This window comes from Abrus precatorius, unplaced genomic scaffold, assembly GCF_003935025.1.
Source record: "Abrus precatorius isolate BTA unplaced genomic scaffold, Abrus_2018 Scaffold8, whole genome shotgun sequence".
Lineage (NCBI taxonomy): Eukaryota > Viridiplantae > Streptophyta > Magnoliopsida > Fabales > Fabaceae > Abrus > Abrus precatorius.
In genome coordinates, this window is record NW_020874428.1 from 1,655,729 (window position 1) to 1,673,009 (window position 17,281).

General features: G+C 31.4%; 2 protein-coding genes across 7 annotated transcripts in view; both read left to right on the forward strand.

The window, feature by feature from the left end:
* LOC113845923 overlaps nt 1-8,879 on the forward strand; it is a 31,073-nt gene extending 22,194 nt beyond the window's left edge. For 3 of the 4 annotated variants that reach the window (XM_027473627.1, XM_027473629.1, XM_027473630.1), the window contains 10 exons: nt 429-701; nt 1,742-1,807; nt 1,955-2,086; nt 2,169-2,990; nt 3,070-3,350; nt 3,521-3,777; nt 5,977-6,224; nt 6,353-6,544; nt 7,525-7,797; nt 8,265-8,879. In XM_027473627.1, coding sequence (XP_027329428.1) covers nt 429-701; nt 1,742-1,807; nt 1,955-2,086; nt 2,169-2,990; nt 3,070-3,350; nt 3,521-3,777; nt 5,977-6,224; nt 6,353-6,544; nt 7,525-7,797; nt 8,265-8,411 — 2,691 coding nt within the window. In that variant the 3' untranslated portion in view covers nt 8,412-8,879. Of the gene's footprint in view, nt 1-428; nt 702-1,741; nt 1,808-1,954; nt 2,087-2,168; nt 2,991-3,069; nt 3,351-3,520; nt 3,799-5,976; nt 6,225-6,352; nt 6,545-7,524; nt 7,798-8,264 lie in introns of all 4 variants that reach the window. The other variant, XM_027473628.1, reaches the window with a different exon arrangement.
* Nucleotides 8,880-10,643: 1,764 nt separating this feature from the next.
* Nucleotides 10,644-13,254, forward strand: LOC113847298 (polyadenylate-binding protein-interacting protein 5-like). Of its 3 annotated transcripts, none has more exons than XM_027476305.1 (3): nt 10,644-10,783; nt 11,425-11,899; nt 12,584-13,254. In XM_027476305.1, the coding sequence occupies exons 2-3, from the start codon at nt 11,477-11,479 to the stop codon at nt 12,740-12,742; spliced, it is 582 nt and encodes a 193-aa protein (XP_027332106.1). In that variant the 5' UTR covers nt 10,644-10,783; nt 11,425-11,476; the 3' UTR covers nt 12,743-13,254. The 3 variants fall into 3 exon arrangements, with proteins under 3 accessions (XP_027332106.1, XP_027332108.1, XP_027332107.1); XM_027476306.1 differs by having other exon boundaries at nt 10,674-10,783; nt 11,430-11,899; nt 12,584-12,938; XM_027476307.1 differs by having other exon boundaries at nt 10,668-11,899; nt 12,584-13,251.
* Nucleotides 13,255-17,281: the final 4,027 nt, after the last annotated feature.

Consider the following 17,281-nt stretch of genomic DNA (forward strand, 5'->3'; position numbering starts at 1 on the left):
TACTAGAAACAGTTTTATGTGTTAAATTTAATTAATTCAACTGTTGAATCATATTATATTATCTTCATGATCATGTGTATCAAATTTTTTATAATTTAGACATTTGTCGATATGTAATGTAATATAATAGTAGAACTTCACTTATATTTTAATTAACATGATACCTTAAAATACAGGAATGCAATGGATATGGAGCATCCATTAGTTTTTAATGGTTAGATTGATAAATTTAGCACCTATAAAATAGTTGGAGAACATCATATAAGTTTGATACCTAGTGTCAATTGATTCTGTCAAAACATTGAAGATTCTTGTTTTCTTTATGTTGGAATGCAAATAGCACCATTGAATGAAATCAGTGCTTTTGGAGCTGTTAATACTTTTTTTTTTTCTTAATACTGATCACAACTTGATGCATTATTGTTCAGATCACTATTGAAAAAACTGTTTTGCAACAAAACTACAGTTGTTATGAACTTCAAGGTGAATATGTGTTGCCCGGCACCAGAGATCGTAATCCAGTTGACAGAGAAGGTGGCCTTTTGAAAAGGTTAATGTCTGGTCATATTGGTAGTGTTATATCCTCAATGGGTAGGTGGAGAATGAAACTTGAAGTTCGCAGAGCTGAGGTTGCTGAGATGCTTCCTCTTGCCAGGCTTCTTTCTCGAAGTATGGATCCTGCTGTTCACTCAAGATCTAAGGTTGTATCACTATCATTATTTAAGACTTGGGGGTGGTTACATATATTCAAAATTAACCACCTTAACATAGCTTAGTTGATTAAGATGCTTTCTATTGGCTTCATCTTTGTAACTGTTAGAAATGTATATCTTCTGTCTAGGTTCAGTGTGAGTGTCTAGGTTCATTGTATTGCGTAAATAGAGTAATTTAGGAAATTGTATCTTTGTATCTATAATGTTTTTTCTTTAATATTGAATTCATGATGTTGGACGCATACAGTTTACGATGTGCTTCTCTCTTTTCTGTCAACATATTAACCTGAATAAGAAGAGATGAAACCCAAAGCTGTGCATGCCTGGTGGACCACTGCCCACTGGTGACTTTTATTGTCAACCATACTTTCAATCTGCTTTGTTGACCAATGCCACGTCAGTTTCTGGTGATAACTGCCTCCGGTCACTGTTGATAATTTTTCTAGCTACCTTTGCAGTTGGAAACCCCATCACTAAATTACCTCTGTTTTCTTGGTCTAGCCACTTAGGCAGCTCCACACGCCCATGCACATCCCCAAGCTTTTGCATCTCATCCCATGCATTTGTTGTTATGATCTCACATGGAAATGGGTCTGGCTGCTAGTGTCCTTACGCTTACTTTGACATCCTTTCTTTGGATATGACCACCTCCATTCATTCCTTGATTTGATCAACACATTGTCATTAAAAGACACTGCATTACCTTGAGGTTTTCATTTTTGGATTTCATGATCTAACCCATGGCTGGTACTGGTCCTTCTGAGTTCCAATGTGCACAAGGACACTGGCAAAGGCCCTTGTTTTACTGGTTATGTTAGTGTTTCTTTCTCTAGCAAATTAGATGGAAGCACTATGATAACTATGCTTCTGACATCAAGTTGCCTAGAGAATTTTTTTTCCCTGAAGCAAAAGGATATGATATGATTTTTTAATTGTATCTTTCACCAAAATCCTGTATTGATCATTATAGTTATTTTCTTTTTCTAAGAAATATTGATTATGCATGTTGCTTGGCCCGATGTATGCAGGATTTCTTCATTCAAAGTTTGCAGTCAGTGGGATTATATACTGAAAGTCTTCAACAACTGCTTGAGGTATTGTCAAAGAATCACTATTATCTTAGTTTTCTTTCAATGGTATTAGTTTATTGATAATGTTAATTATCCCAATAATTGAGAAAGTTGAAGTTCTGTTTCTTTTTTTTTTTTTGGTCTATTGTCAATGCTATACACAACATGCAGACAGTGAGGGGGCTTCATGCTACATCAAATGATGTTGTTCTTGAAGATTTAAGTCTGCCCGGTTTATCTGAACTCAAAGGTCACTGGCATGGATCTCTTGATGCTAGTGGGGGAGGAAACGGTGACACCCTGGTAAAATTTTCAGTTTTGTATTCTTGGGAGTTGCATGAAATAATTTATTTTTAATATTGACTTTCTTATTCTGTCATTTCAGGCAGAATTTGACTTTCATGGGGAGGACTGGGAGTGGGGAGACTACAAAACTCAGCGTGTGTTGGCAGTTGGTGCTTACAGTAATGATGATGGTATGTACCTGGAAAAAATTTTTATCCAGAAGGATAATGCCACCATCCATGCAGATGGAACATTGTTAGGGCCTAAAACCAATCTCCATTTTGCTGTCTTAAATTTTCCTGTTAGTCTGGTCCCAACTGTAGTTCAGATCATTGAATCTACTGCAATGGATATTGTTCATTCTCTGCGGCAATTGCTGGCTCCCATTAAGGGTATATTGCATATGGAAGGAGATCTTAGAGGAAGTTTAGCAAAACCAGAATGTGACGTGCAAGTAAGGCTTCTGGATGGTGCCATTGGTGGTGTTGATCTTGGACGAGCTGAAGTTGTTGCTTCTCTAACCTCAAACAGTCGTTTTCTATTCAATGCCAAATTTGAACCTATAATCCAAAATGGTCATGTACTCGTTCAAGGTAGCATTCCTGTTGCTTTTGTGCAAAATAACATGTTGCAGGAAGATTCAGAATTAGATAAGAGTCAGGCTACTTGGATTCCTGATTGGGTGAAGGAGAAGAATAGAGGGACCACGGACGATGCTAGTGACAAAAAAATTTCTAGAGAGAGAAATGAAGAAGGTTGGAATACTCAATTAGCAGAAAGCCTTAAAGGTTTAAATTGGCAAATTTTGGATGCTGGAGAAGTCAGGATTGATGCCGATATAAAAGATGGGGGAATGACTTTGGTTACAGCTTTATCTCCTCATGCCAATTGGCTTCATGGCAATGCAGATGTCATGCTTGAGGTGGGCGAAATCAATATAATTTTCCTTATATGTTTGATGTTTACTTCTCTGAGTCTTGTCATATGGCTTGAGTTAATAGGTCAGAGGTACAGTTGATCAACCAGTACTTAATGGACACGCATCTTTCCACAGGGCATCTATTTCTTCACCAGTGCTCCGAAAGCCACTAACCAACTTTGGTGGAACTGTTAATGTGAAATCAAACAGGTTATGCATCACCTCCCTGGAGAGTAGGGTTAGCAGAAAAGGAAAGCTTCTTGTAAAAGGGAACCTGCCACTAAGAACTAGTGAAGCAGCCCCAGATGACAAGATTGAATTGAAGTGCGAAGTTCTGGAAGTACGGGCACAAAAAATATTAAGGTTGCTTTCTTAACTTCTGTAGAAGGTTTCTTAAGTTAACATCACTTGTTTATGGATTTAAAGTGGATGATGTGCCCTTTAAATCATTAGTATTATTCATTTTTTAGAACTCTATCCTTTTTTTCCCCTATGTATAATTCCTGTTAAACTAAATGTTCTACTTTTGCCAGTGGTCAGGTTGATTCTCAAATGCAAATAACTGGTTCAATATTGGAACCAAACATATCGGGGAATATCAAACTAAGTCAAGGAGAAGCATATTTGCCACATGATAGAGGTGGTGCTTCTGCTTCCAATAGATTCCTAACAAATCAGTCTGTGCTTCCTGCTGGTGGTGTAAGTCAAGTGTTTGCTTCAAGATATGTCTCACGATTTTTCAGCTCAGATTATGCTTCAAAGGCCAAAACCTCTCAGTCCTCCAGCTCTGGTATTAAGTACATCTCTATCAGTTTAGCCTGTGATATCTTTTGTGCTTATAATTAGGTGCTGAATGCTCTGCAATCAGAATGAACTCCCTTCCAATTAATTAAATGAAAAACTCTTGCTTTCCTTTCTGCATCATTAGATTTACCTCTGGCAGGGTTTCCCCCCACTATGTTATCATCACTCCTAAGGATTCAATGCTCTATATTCTTCCTTTGTTACACCTTAGTAATTGTATTTGTGGGCCTAGCTTTAAGCTTACAAACTATGTTCAATCCCATGATCACACTCACCTCTGTTAAATGATTTTAAATCATATGCATAATGCTACCTACCATGAACTTCGTTAATTTTTTCCCCCTTCAACAATTTGAAGGTAACTGCCATGATCACAGCTTTTTGGTGGTACTTTTAAGTTATAATAATTTAGGAGGATAAGATGCAAAGGAATTAGTGTACTTGTTTAAATTGATATAATTTTGTTTTAACCTCTTGAATTAACTCTTTTCGAAAGCTAGCTCATAAGGTGAGAGGTGTCTTAACCTTTTATAAGCACTACTTTGGCCATCGCACTTAGGATTGGACATTTGGAGCATTGTAAGACCTTTTGCACTAAGAAAGTTAAGGGACTGAGGTAGATTGTACTGGAAAAGCTATGTAGCCAGGTGGGTTGCATTGTGAAATCCACAAGGTCAAGTTAATTGTACTGGAAAATTTGTGGGGGCAAGTTTTTTTTTTTAGTAGTCAAGGGTGTCCTTATGTCGGATCTATGATAGACTCTTAAGTCTCTAATAACATTTTGAATTTGGACTTAGGGCTAACTCAATTCCATAAGTTAGCTTACAAGGTGAAGGTTACTTTAGCCTTTATAAGTTCTACTTGGGCCACATCTATAATCGATCTGACATCATATATGCTTATACAGCCTCTAGGTATGCATTGAGTCTTTCCTTTCTAAAGCACTCTTGATACAAGAACCTTAATTTTTAACTAACTATAAAATGGGACCCATGAGTATAAATTCCTATTTGCTTACACCTATCTTATTATGTTTTAGTAAAACATTTGACAAAGAGATGAAAGAAATACAACTCAAGAGGACCTTTGATCCTCCCAAATATTAGAAAAAGGATAAACATAGGCAAATGTAAAAGAGAGAAAGAAAAGAATCTGGTCAAGTATATAAATTAGAAACTCAAGCCTGTGCCCAAGTTGGGAAGGTACAATCTCTGTCAATGCAACACAATTCAGCAAAAATGACAAAACTTCTCAGAACCTTGCGTTCTCAACTGTTAAAACCTTCAAATCAAATAGATAGTTGGGACGGCAACACCAATATTCACCAAAAATGCTTAATTCTCAACTTTTAAACAACCTCACAAAGTAAAGTGACTGCTAAACAATCAACAAATCTTTTTTACTTTTCCAGGGAAAGAAACACATTAGACTAGAGAGGAAACAAACAAGTAGAGGATGAAAAGCTAAGAAATGACTTCATTAGTGTAGAAAACTGTTAAGATGAGAGAAAATGAGAAGGCATGAGAGGAATTTCGAGTGTTTCAACTACACTACGGATGTATATTTATATTAATAACGGTAATAGTAATCATAGCTACAAAATTAAAGACAAATATACGGTTACCTAATTACTATAATTACATGGACACTGTTTCTCTAAATAACATATTTAAATACATTTAACAAAAACAAAGCAATTTGATAGGGCAAAGCACACCAATCTCCTGCATACCAAACAAGCAAACCCCTCTAAAGTAGCCAGGGGCCAAGCAGAGCAGAGAAATTAAGATAGCTTTATGTGAAAGAATTGGTATTGCTAAGAAACTATCCGTTAGAATTCTGGCGATTATCTCCAACCAAATGAAAGGCACTGAATCAGTGCATGTTTTGCACTGCTTCTTAATCAAGTGTAATACTTATATTATGTATTGCTGTCCAATGAACCTTCCAAAAATAGTCCCCAAGGGCTGAATACTTAGGAGGGTTAAACATTTTCAAATGACAACTATTTTAGACTATATTGTACTGTGCCACATAATTCATCATAAACCTTAGGAGATACTGGGATCAATCATTTGATTGCTTGATCTTCTACTTTTGCTTATGTTGTTCACAATTTAATTGAGTTTTTCACAATGACTTGTTAATATATATTATGATATATTTTATTCCTAAAAACCAACAGGAGCAGTTAATAAGTCAACTCAAGTTGAAAAGGAGATGGAGCAAGTGCAGATTAAACCAAATGTAGAAATCTGCCTTAGTGATTTAAAGCTGGTGCTTGGACCGGAGTTGAAGATAGTTTATCCTTTGATTCTTAATTTTGCTGTAAGTGGAGAGCTTGAGTTGAATGGTCCGGCCCATCCTAAATGGATTAAACCTAGAGGCATTTTGACTTTTGAGAATGGTGAAGTTGATCTAGTTGCAACACAGGTATGTGTAACATATTGTTTTTATAACTCCTACAAATTGTATCCTGCGGTAGTCTTGTTTTGGCTAGTTTTCTTTTGACTTGTCTTGTATAACACTGTTGATATTGATACAATTCATTTCAAATGCAGGTGAGGTTGAAACGAGAGCATTTAAATATTGCAAAGTTTGAGCCCGAGTATGGACTAGATCCAATGCTAGATCTAGCTTTGGTTGGATCCGAGTGGCAATTTAGAATTCAAGGTAGAGCTAGCAATTGGCAGGACAAACTTGTGGTGACCTCAACACGTTCTGTGGAACATGATTCACTCTCACCTACTGAGGTAAATCATACATGTCCATGTTATTATCCCGCTCACTCAATTTGGAGTTTGAAAGTCAACTTTTTTTGTCCTGTAATCTGTGCTGTTACTGTCCGTCAAACACACATAAAGTGCCTATAGAGAAGATGATATTGTTTAAGAATTACACTTACTCTGTAAGTTTAGCCTAATTTTTATCTGTTTGAAAAATAATAAGGGAAAATATGAAAAAACTATTTAAATTGAGAAACGTTAGCTTTCCACCATGAGTTGAAAACATGAAGGACATTCACCATGAGTTGGAAACATGAAGGACATTACCTCCTAATCTCCTATTCCAAAATATAACCGGAAACTATGATGAAACTATTTAACTGTTTGTGTCAGACTTCTTGCTCCTGCTCTATTGAATCCTTGCTCTTTCTGTTCTAAGAGAGCCTTGCACTTCAATTCTGACATAAAAATGTGGCCTTTTATTATTATTATTATTATTTGGATTTGCAATTTCACATTTCTCTAACACAAATAAATCGAAACATTCAATTACAAGAAAAAAATATAACTCAGCAATTACTAACAAAATGAAATATTGTAAATGAGTTATTTAAGTTGTTTTCTTGATATATGAACTAACTTAAGGATAGGATATACTGTCTGTTTCACATCCGAGTAACAGTTATCTCGAGTACAAACATCGAATTGAAATCTTAGATTTCATATACACTATTTGAATCCGGTTAGTATTCAATCAGATTCTCATGTTGATTAATCTCTCAAAATTCCCTGGTTGGGGCAAAATACTTGGAGCCTAGTATCGTTACCTGAATTAACGGATTCTCTACATTCCAGTCACATAAAATCACCATGTGCTGCTAGATATAAATATTTCTCTAAATAAGTTGAGTGTGAAGTCAGTTAATAGTGTCATGTGTGAAAATCAATGCCTTCATGATTTGATGTTCAGGCAGAATGATCCTATTAAATGTTTTCTACCTATGCAGGCTGCCAGAAGATTTGAGAGTCAGCTAGCTGAATCCATTTTGGAAGGCAATGGTCAGCTTGCTTTCGAAAAGCTTGCCACTGCAACCCTGGAAAAATTGATGCCGCGAATAGAAGGGAAAGGAGAGTTTGGCCAGGCTAGGTGGAGGCTAGTTTATGCACCCCAGATCCCTAGTTTGGTTTCTGTTGATCCTACTGCAGATCCTCTCAAGTCGCTTGCCAGTAATATATCTTTTGGTACAGAAGTTGAAGTCCAGCTTGGAAAACGTCTTCAGGTAATCACAATAAAACTTGCAAATCTTTCAAAACTTTGCTTCCCAAGACCTACCTATTTTACCATTAATTTCAGTTTTCTTGTGTCGATTATTTAAAACTGTATCAATAGAGGGTAAAGAATAACTATATTCTTTTCCTTTTTCCTTATAAATAAACAGAAGATACCCATTCAAAAAATTCCTAGATTTAAATGTTGTGGTATATGCCTATATTGTCATTTTTCCTGGCCAGTAAATTTTCTTGGATCATATTTTACTCGGAAGATGTTTGGTTTCCATTAAGCAGAATGTAGTTGTTTGTGGCTACTTGCTACATCCATAGAAGCATCAATTAGTTGTTGTACAGTGAAACACCAAATCCTTTCACTGGTTTTCACCAATCCCTCACCATTGTTAAAGCTGCAGGTTTCTAATATTACTCCCTTGTACTAGTTCATGATTATCTAAAGCAACTATTTTTCTTCCAGGCCACATTTGTTAGGCAAATGAAGGAGTCTGAGATGGCAATGCAGTGGACCTTGAGCTATCTTCTTACAAGTCGTTTGCGCGTTCTCCTACAATCTGCTCCATCCAAACGCCTTCTTTTTGAATATTCTGCTACATCGCGAGATTGAATAGCATTCAAGTAACATTTGCACCTTCATTTTTCCCCACCAAGATTAAATTGTAGCACTGTCCCTAGTACATTCCATAGATCTTGCCCTTTGTAAATGCAGCTCAAGTGTATTCTTCTTCAGATTTACCTTCCATATTTTTTACGGTTTTGTTAATCTTATCCCTTAGGATTGAGTTTAAGAAACTAATAATAGTAAGCTTTTGTTGAAAAATAAAGCATTTGTTATACTTTTATACTGTGCCACGTAATAAATGCTTTGTTTTCTGATAAAAACTTATGATTATTAGTTATTTATACTCAGCTCTAAAGGAGAGATGGAGAATTTTTGGATGCTCTTTGAATGTGTAGATGCATATTTTTTCAGATTGAGCATGTTAATGTATAGATTGCTCAATTCATGAATAATTCAATCTATTATATTTGTACAGAAATTCAAATTTAGCGAAAGAAAATATCCAATTTAATCATCAAAACCTCCCTTGCATCGTTAATTATCCAATTTAATATATTGATTGCTACGTTGCAGGGATGAAAATAATGGATGCAAGAATGATGAGTTTTTTAGCATGTTTGATTTTTTTTTTAAAAAAAAAAACTGTTTTTTTATTTTAAAAATAAAGTATAGTATAAATTGACTACCTTTAAAAAAAAATTTTGGGTGCTTTTAGTGTTTAAAACTAGGTCATAAAGATAAAATGTAAGAAATTATAAATAGAACAAATTATAAGGATAAAAGGTGCAATTTAAGTCTTTAGGTATACTAAGGTTATACTGCACTTTTAAAAAGGTCAAGTCAAATATTAAAAGCTGATCTATTTAAATAAATAATAAATAAGCTAGGCTTGAATCTTAAACACAAGGGGATTGATTGTTGAACCTTTTTTTTTCTTCAAGCTACAGTAATTTTATTATTTTTTTTTTTCTAAAATGTTCCTAACAATGACTTAAACTATTAAACAAATTACAATAGAAAACATTTTTTGAAATTAATGACTCCAGTTTTTTTGTTTTAAGATTTTGAAATAATTTTTTTTCTTTTGAATTTTCACTCTTAATTTTATTGTATTTTGTTTTTTTTTATTGTTCTAAGTTTTGTTATTCTTCTGTCACCACATTTTTTTAAGTATATTCTAAGCATTGATTACTTTTCAAATAATGTCTTGTATTCTCTTTCAACTTATCAACCTTTACATTTTTTTAGGGAATAAGTTTTCACAAGATATTACATTTTAGGAATTAATTTTTTAAATTAGGCTTCTAAACTTGCAATTTTTTTAAAAATAATTATTAATGTTTTCTGAAAATTTAAAGTAGACTATATTTTGAATACACTTAATATAGTGTCTTTAATAAAATGTTGACGTTTAGCCAAAAAAATAAATAAATTCTGGAAATAAATTTTTAAAATTAAATTAAATTTCAGTTTTTACACGTCTAAAAATTAATTCATGAAATTATTAATTAATTTTTAAAACAAGCTTTTGAAATTAAGTTCTACATTTTCAAAAGTAAGTTTTTGAAATTAAATTAATTTTCAAAATTATTAACTATATTCATAAAAAAATTTCCAAAATTAAGTTTCTATATTTCTGAAATAAATTTTTAAAATTAAGATTTTTTATTTTTACATTTTTTAAAAATTATTAACTATTTAAAAAAAAGTTGTTTGAAAGATTCTACATTTTGAAAAGAAGTTTTCGGAATTAAGATTTTACATTTAAGAAATTATATTCTACTTTTTCAAAATTAACTATTTTTACATCTTTCCATAATTAAATTTTAAAAAAAATTTTCTAAAAAAACTTTTATTCCATTACTCTACGATACCAACAAGTGAAAAAGTCTAAATAGAACTTTATAAACATAGGTTGACAATGTATCTCCAAATTGAGAAGAACAAAAATAGCAAAAATAAAAAAAAAATAAAAAATGAGAAGAGCAAAAGTGAAAATTTTAAATAGAAGATGATAAAATTTAAACAATAAGACTATTTAATTACCCTCCATTCTATCTTCTACCACACATCTAAATATAACCTTAATTAAAATATAACACCAAAAAACTTATAATTGAAATGAAATGTACTTAAATTTTCTCCTTTAAAAACATGTAGATCTGAGTTTATTTTATATGACACGATTACTCCTTAATTAAAAGCCAAAACATTCGTGGGTTTTAATTTTAATTTTTTAATATATTTTTTGCATATAAAATTATTTATGTATTTATGCATACATCCATTTCTATCCAAATCACAGTTACGCATAAGAGAAAATAATAGTTTCTGTCTCAATCATTTGATCTTAGTTTTCTCTCCCTTCCAATCACAGCGATCTCCAAAATTAGGGTTTTGTGATTTCTTTCTAACTGGTTTGTTCCCAATTTTTATTTCCTTTCTTCTTCTTCTTTTTGTCGTTTTGTCTGCAGTTCGAATCAAAATTCTTGCAGGCGATGAAGTTTCGATCAGATTATCACTGAATTTGAAACAACTAAAATAAAAATAAATTTGGATACTGTTGGTTTCGAGTCAATAATTTTTGAATCGTGGTGTCACTGCAAATTCTGTGTTTTTTTCACTCGTTATTTTGAAATTTGATTGAAGTTTGGTTTTGATGTTTTGTTAATCTTGACCGGGTTAGTGTTTAAAAGGGATTGCGAAAAAGTCAAATTTTCACCGTTTTTGTTTACTAGTGTTTCTTGATCTTCCCAGAACCAGTTCTTGATCGGGTTTTATTTTAATTTTTTACTTAGTAAATATATAATTGAATTTGAATCTTACTAGTTACTTACACATGCATTTGTTGAAAGCGTTTCAAGAAAATCTAGTTATTGAATCACCATTAATATCTTGTGTTTTGGCTATGTAGTTACTGATTTAGAGCTTATTCACTCTTTCTATTTCTATCTTGCTTTGGATTCTTTCTGTTATTTTTTCCTCCTCCACGAAAAGAATTTACCTTTTGAATTTGTTTGACTTAACCCCTAATTCTTTCTGTTGTATATGTGGAAAGGAAAGGAAGATCAAGAAGAAGGACTGTGGTTAATCTACATCTAATTCAAGTCATGAAGCCACAAACATCATCTTTGAATCCATATGCAGCTGCTTATATTCCTCTCTCTAAAAGGGAGGCAGCTGGTAGAACATCTTTGACAGAAAAAGATTCCAAGAATTATGATGGAACTGTTTGGTTTCAGACTCATCATGAAACCGCAAATGATCAGAAACATATCGACTCTAGCTCGGAAAGGCTCTTGAAACCGGACGCTTTTCTAGTGAAAAGCCAGCCTGCTTCAAGCTCCTACACCTCACCATCACGGAATGCGGCAGAGTTGACAGATAAGCAGTTGCTAGATGAAGACCTTGATATGGATATAGAATGTCTTAGGATGGCATTTCCTGGTATATCTGATCAGTCCCTTTTAGATGTCTATAATGTAAACCAGGGTGACTTGGATGCTGCTATTGACATGCTCAGCCAACTTGAGGTATAGTTTTGAAGTTGTTAGCTTTTGGACTTAGATTTGTTCATCGAGTGCGACATTTTTATTCTTCCAATTGATTATGTATGTTGAGTCACATAATTTGCTGTGACATTGATTGGAAATATTGGTTTAAAATAAAAACTACAACCAATATTGGCTACACGGATCACGTGATGCCATTACAATATGTAATTAAATGTAGATGAAACAGTTGATTGATACCACATCCATTTTTTCCCCTTTCTGCTTCCATTCCTTTTCTTCCTGAAGACTGTCTTTCCAGATGACATTGGACAGAAAGAGTTTTCATCTTTTGGTTGTTGAACCTGCCAAAATGATCTGAGATTGCACGCCAAGTTCAAAATTTTTAAATTCCATTTTTTTAACTCTAAATTGTGTTAGACATATTTTATTCAAATTTTATGTATTCTCTGTATGTTTGTTTCAACACTCGGTTTGCTTTGAATGTTTGTGACTGTTTTAAATCCGCTATGCCAATTAATGTTAGTTTATCAATTTTTGGATATAATTAATTGATGGAATTATCTAATTTAATTATGTCAATTGTTGAACATTTGGTTAGGAGTGAATACTTTAAGTAGTCATATCACATGGAAGTGAATGAATTACTTCTGAAACACTTTTAGTTGCCAATCCAACTGAGGGTTTATTGTTTTCATCTTACAGTACGGTGTTGAATCTTCTGGAAGTCTTCCAGAGACACTGGATATTGGTGATGTTTCAGAATCTGGATTATCATCTGATTCTGCTTCATTGAAACAGAAGAATGTAGCAGGCGAAGCCAGTGCTTCATCTAGTCACATGGCATCAGCCAATGTCTCGTGAATTGGTTTGTTATTCACAATTGGTTTGGTTGGATATAATAAGTGTAAAAATAGGAAAATATTAGTGGTGACGTCTCACTCATGGATTTTATGGTTTGTATAGTTCCCAGCTTTGTCTTGTTTTGCTTATTGTGGTTTGAAATGCTTTCTTTTGATGATTTGCTTGTGCCTCTTGCAATCGTGACCCTTTCAATTGCATGAATTGGTGAATTGGAAGGCCCTGAAGGGAATCCAGAGAGAGAGAGAGAGAGGTAAAAGAAAAACACATAAGTAAAGGTGATTTTCGCTTGGGACAGATAAGTGGTTTGTTGACTTGCTGGATTGTACCATGGTGAGAGCTACTTTGGAGCTTTTGCAATAGATTACAATACAACATCTTTATTATCTTAAAGTTCAGTTGAGTGCTAAAGATAATGTTATATATGAGGAAACTCTCAAATTGGTCTTTGAAATTGTATGGATTGGGCAATTAGTCCTTCAAATTATAAAATATACTTGATAGGTCTTGATATCCATCCATTTATTTTGTTCTTATTATCAAACAACATTACTTGTCAGTTACAAATTGCCTAGATCTCACGTGTTAATGACATTGTTGTATAAGAAAAAAAGGGCTTAACTCAACTTTATGCTCATTTCATTGCAGAAGAACGAAAGTTACCGAAAAAATCCTAATTTTTGCCACTTGGTCTTTCTTGGGGTTGTCTGATATCTCTCTAATTCTGTTGTAATTGACGACAATTTCAAAGGAGTTTTATTGTTTCCTCATTCCTGAGTTCATTAAGGCTTCAATCACATGAACAAATCGGTATAAGGTATCCTACTCGTCTAGGAACTTGTTTTTCTTCTCTCGTTGGTCCATAGACTCCATACGGTTGATGATGGATGAAGACAAGAAATAGTAAAAGAGGAATAGCAAAGGAAGAGTAGCAACAAAAGTAAGGAAAATAGCAACAAAAGAAAAAGAACAAGGGAAGAAGAAAAGAAAAGTCATATTAAAACTTTGACAATGTTTTATAACCACATTAACTTTCTACATGCTGTCTACATGTCACTTAATGAGGAAAAACTCAGTAATTCATAATTAGGTAATAATCACATGACTATGGATCACAATATTAAAGGCTATCAAATGAATTTTAAATTTTGAAGGGTCAAATTGTCCAATTCATATAATTTTGAAGACTAATTTTAGAATTTACTTGCGCATGTGTGTATGATTGAGAGACATCATTCACTTTAAAAATTAATTTTGATGAGTTTATTTGTTTTCAATAAGCTAGTAGATTTTTTAATAAACAAAAAGTAAAAAAAGTTAATAACTTTTGAAACTAAATTATGAAAAGGTTATTTCAAGTAGCTTTTAGTTTAACAATTTTTTTTCTATATTAATCCTTAACTTTTTAATTAATTAATGCTTTTAGTTTAACACTTTCTTTTAGTCATTTAAAACTTTTTAGCTTGTATAACTAGTTTTATAGAATAACTTTAATCCAATAAGTCAGTTATAAATTTTTAGCTAGCCTATCAATTATAAATTATAAGTTTTCAGCTAATCTTATCAAACATAAATAAACTTATTTTGTTTAATAAAATATTTAGAGAAAGCAAATTTCATCAATTTAATTATTAGTTTAAGAATTTTTAATAAGTTGATGAAATTTACAAAATTTAATTTTTAAAAGTATTTAAAATTTTATCAAGCAAAATTATTTTAACTTATAATATATTTTTTAAAATATAAATCAATATTGGTTATATGCATTTATATAAATAACATTTATTATTAAATCAAGAATAAAAGAAATTTTAGTTAACATTAATTTATTAGAAAATCTTCGTTGGTTGTGCAGAGCTACACTAATTTATTATAAACTCATATCAAACTATTAATATTATTTATAACATGCTTATCTTATCATGGTAATTTGACCAACCGTGAATTTGTATAATTATTGAATCAATGGAGTATTAGAAGTATATAGTTAGCTACATAAGAGACAATTTTGTTCAACTTGATAAAAATACAAATATTATTTATTACGAAATATTTTTGAATATTTTTTATAAAATTTATTTTAAGTCTCTTTTCATTTATTTTTACAAGCTTTAAAAAATTAAGCAATTGACTCTTCTCACTATTATCTTCAACAACTTTCTCTGTACATATCTAAATTATCTTAATTGATTTTCTATCTTTTTATTAGTAGATACATTTTTAATATTTTTTGTTATATAGTTACTTCTTATACGATCATTTCTTCTATAGTTGTATATCTAAACATTTTTATTTTTATAATTCCTACTTTGTTTTTATATTCTCACTTTAAAGGCTCACGCTAATAAAAAATAGTTAGTCATATAATAGTTTGATAAATCTTTCTTTTTAAGTTTAATAGGTAATTTGTAATTACAAATAACTTTCAATTTTTTTTCATCATTTATAAAATTAATCTTAAATACTTAAACTTTAAAAATTGTGATATATATATATATATATATATATAATTTTTACCTCTAAAATATTTTCATTTTGTGTCTTTTTTTATTATTAAATATGCATATACTTTATTTTACTTTTACTTAGGCAAAATTTTTATATTTCAAAATTTGAGATTTGACCTTAGAGCTCAAATTTATAGCTAACTTTTTTTTTCTTAATTCCTCAACTAGGATTATATTATCTACAAAAAGTATATTTAGGAATAAATATGTAAAGACTATAGGTTAAATAAGTAGGTATTTATGTTAACTTCTTTTATCTATCACCTGTAAATGTCTATGACTATAGGTTAAATATGTAAGGACTCAAGATTGAGTTATGATGAAAATTTGTCCTCATAGGAAACTTCTAAGATACACCATTAGAAGTTTTCACACTTTTAATTACTCGACCACATATGTCTTTTACTATCCAAATAGGAGTTACATGAGTACCTTTTCTTTACAAGTTCATTCATAATATTTCTCTCGACACACAATTATATATTTTTTTCAAGTTAAAAGAAGTCTTTTCTTTACTTCAATACTTTTCTATCATCTTTAGAAGATATACAGTTTCTATTTGTAGATCTTTCTACTATAAAATAAAATTGATTCTCTACAATCATTGTCTCTTCTCTTAGACTTTGCTCAATCTTCTTTTCTTATAATTTTATAGAGTGATTCATAAGTGTATCTCTATAATTTATAAAATTTTAAATGTGTCCCTAACTAGTTCTTAAATATAGATACTGAAGTGCTTTTCCTATACTCATGACAATATGTCAAACTTTGTTCATCCACTTGGGTTTTTTTATCTTTTTATATTATCATTTGATCCTTGTTGATCATTAAAAGGTTTGTAAAGTAATTCTCTTGCTTTTCTTTGATATTTTGATCTATAATTAAATTTTTTTCTTCATCATCTTTGATACATCTTACTTAATTCAAATCTCTTGATTTCTATTTCCTATTTTGAACAAGCTTGTAAATCTTTCTTTCTCTATTTTTTATTCCAAGATCTTAGTAAAACTCCTCAAAACCCTTAGATCTTCCCTCATTCAAAGCTTTTCTTATCTGATTTGTATCATTATGATACTAGGTCTAATTTTTTCCATTATTGCACTTATATAAAGCTTTAAAATATTTCCATTTGTCTTTAACCACCCCCCCCTTTTTTTCATAATTCTATCCCATTAGGGAAATTCTTTATCTCTCCCTTCAAAACCTCTAGATTCATCCAATATTACTTTAGTATCTCAAACAAGGTTAGCATTACCTTATACTTTATAATTACCTGCTTTCAATAACTTCTTAATATATATATATATATATATATATATATATATATCATTTATGAGTTCATGCCGCTTGATTTCTTAATCTATTATAGCTTGTGAGGTTATAAAAAATGAAGAGCCTATGTTATACTGTAAGGCTCTTTCTTGGAACTATTTTGCAATCCTTGAAAACTCTTTTATTTAGGTTTTTTTTCAAAAAAAAAATTAATTTAGGATCTTGAAAATTTACTCTTATAAATGATAAGATTTTTCTCTCAAACTTAAAATAGTGTTTATGGTATTGAAATATAGTATATGCCATTGAGAAAGTAAAAATAGGTTGTCTTCCCTCATTTAGGTCTCTAAAGCTAAAATCATCAAGAGATTTTGTAAATTTGTTTGCCCCAACTAACATGATTGTTCACATCTCCACCTATGAAATTTATTTTTTTTGATGGATTGCCTTCAATTAATCTCTTCAAATTCTATCAAAACTTTTCTTTCAAAAGAAGTTCCAAACTTATTTATAAGGCAAAAACATTGATGATATGGATATTCACTCATGCCACCATTAACTTTAATATTTACTAAATTCTTTTTCTAGTTCTTATTCATGATTATACCTAGTTTGTTCTTTCCTCTAACTTTTTTATATACCAAAGTTTAAATTTTATAGTGTTTAGCTTCTTAACTTTTTCAAAATCTATTTAGTTTCTTGATGACATATGATGTTGTATCCTTCTTCAAATTATATTGTCCATCACTACTAAAGAATTGTT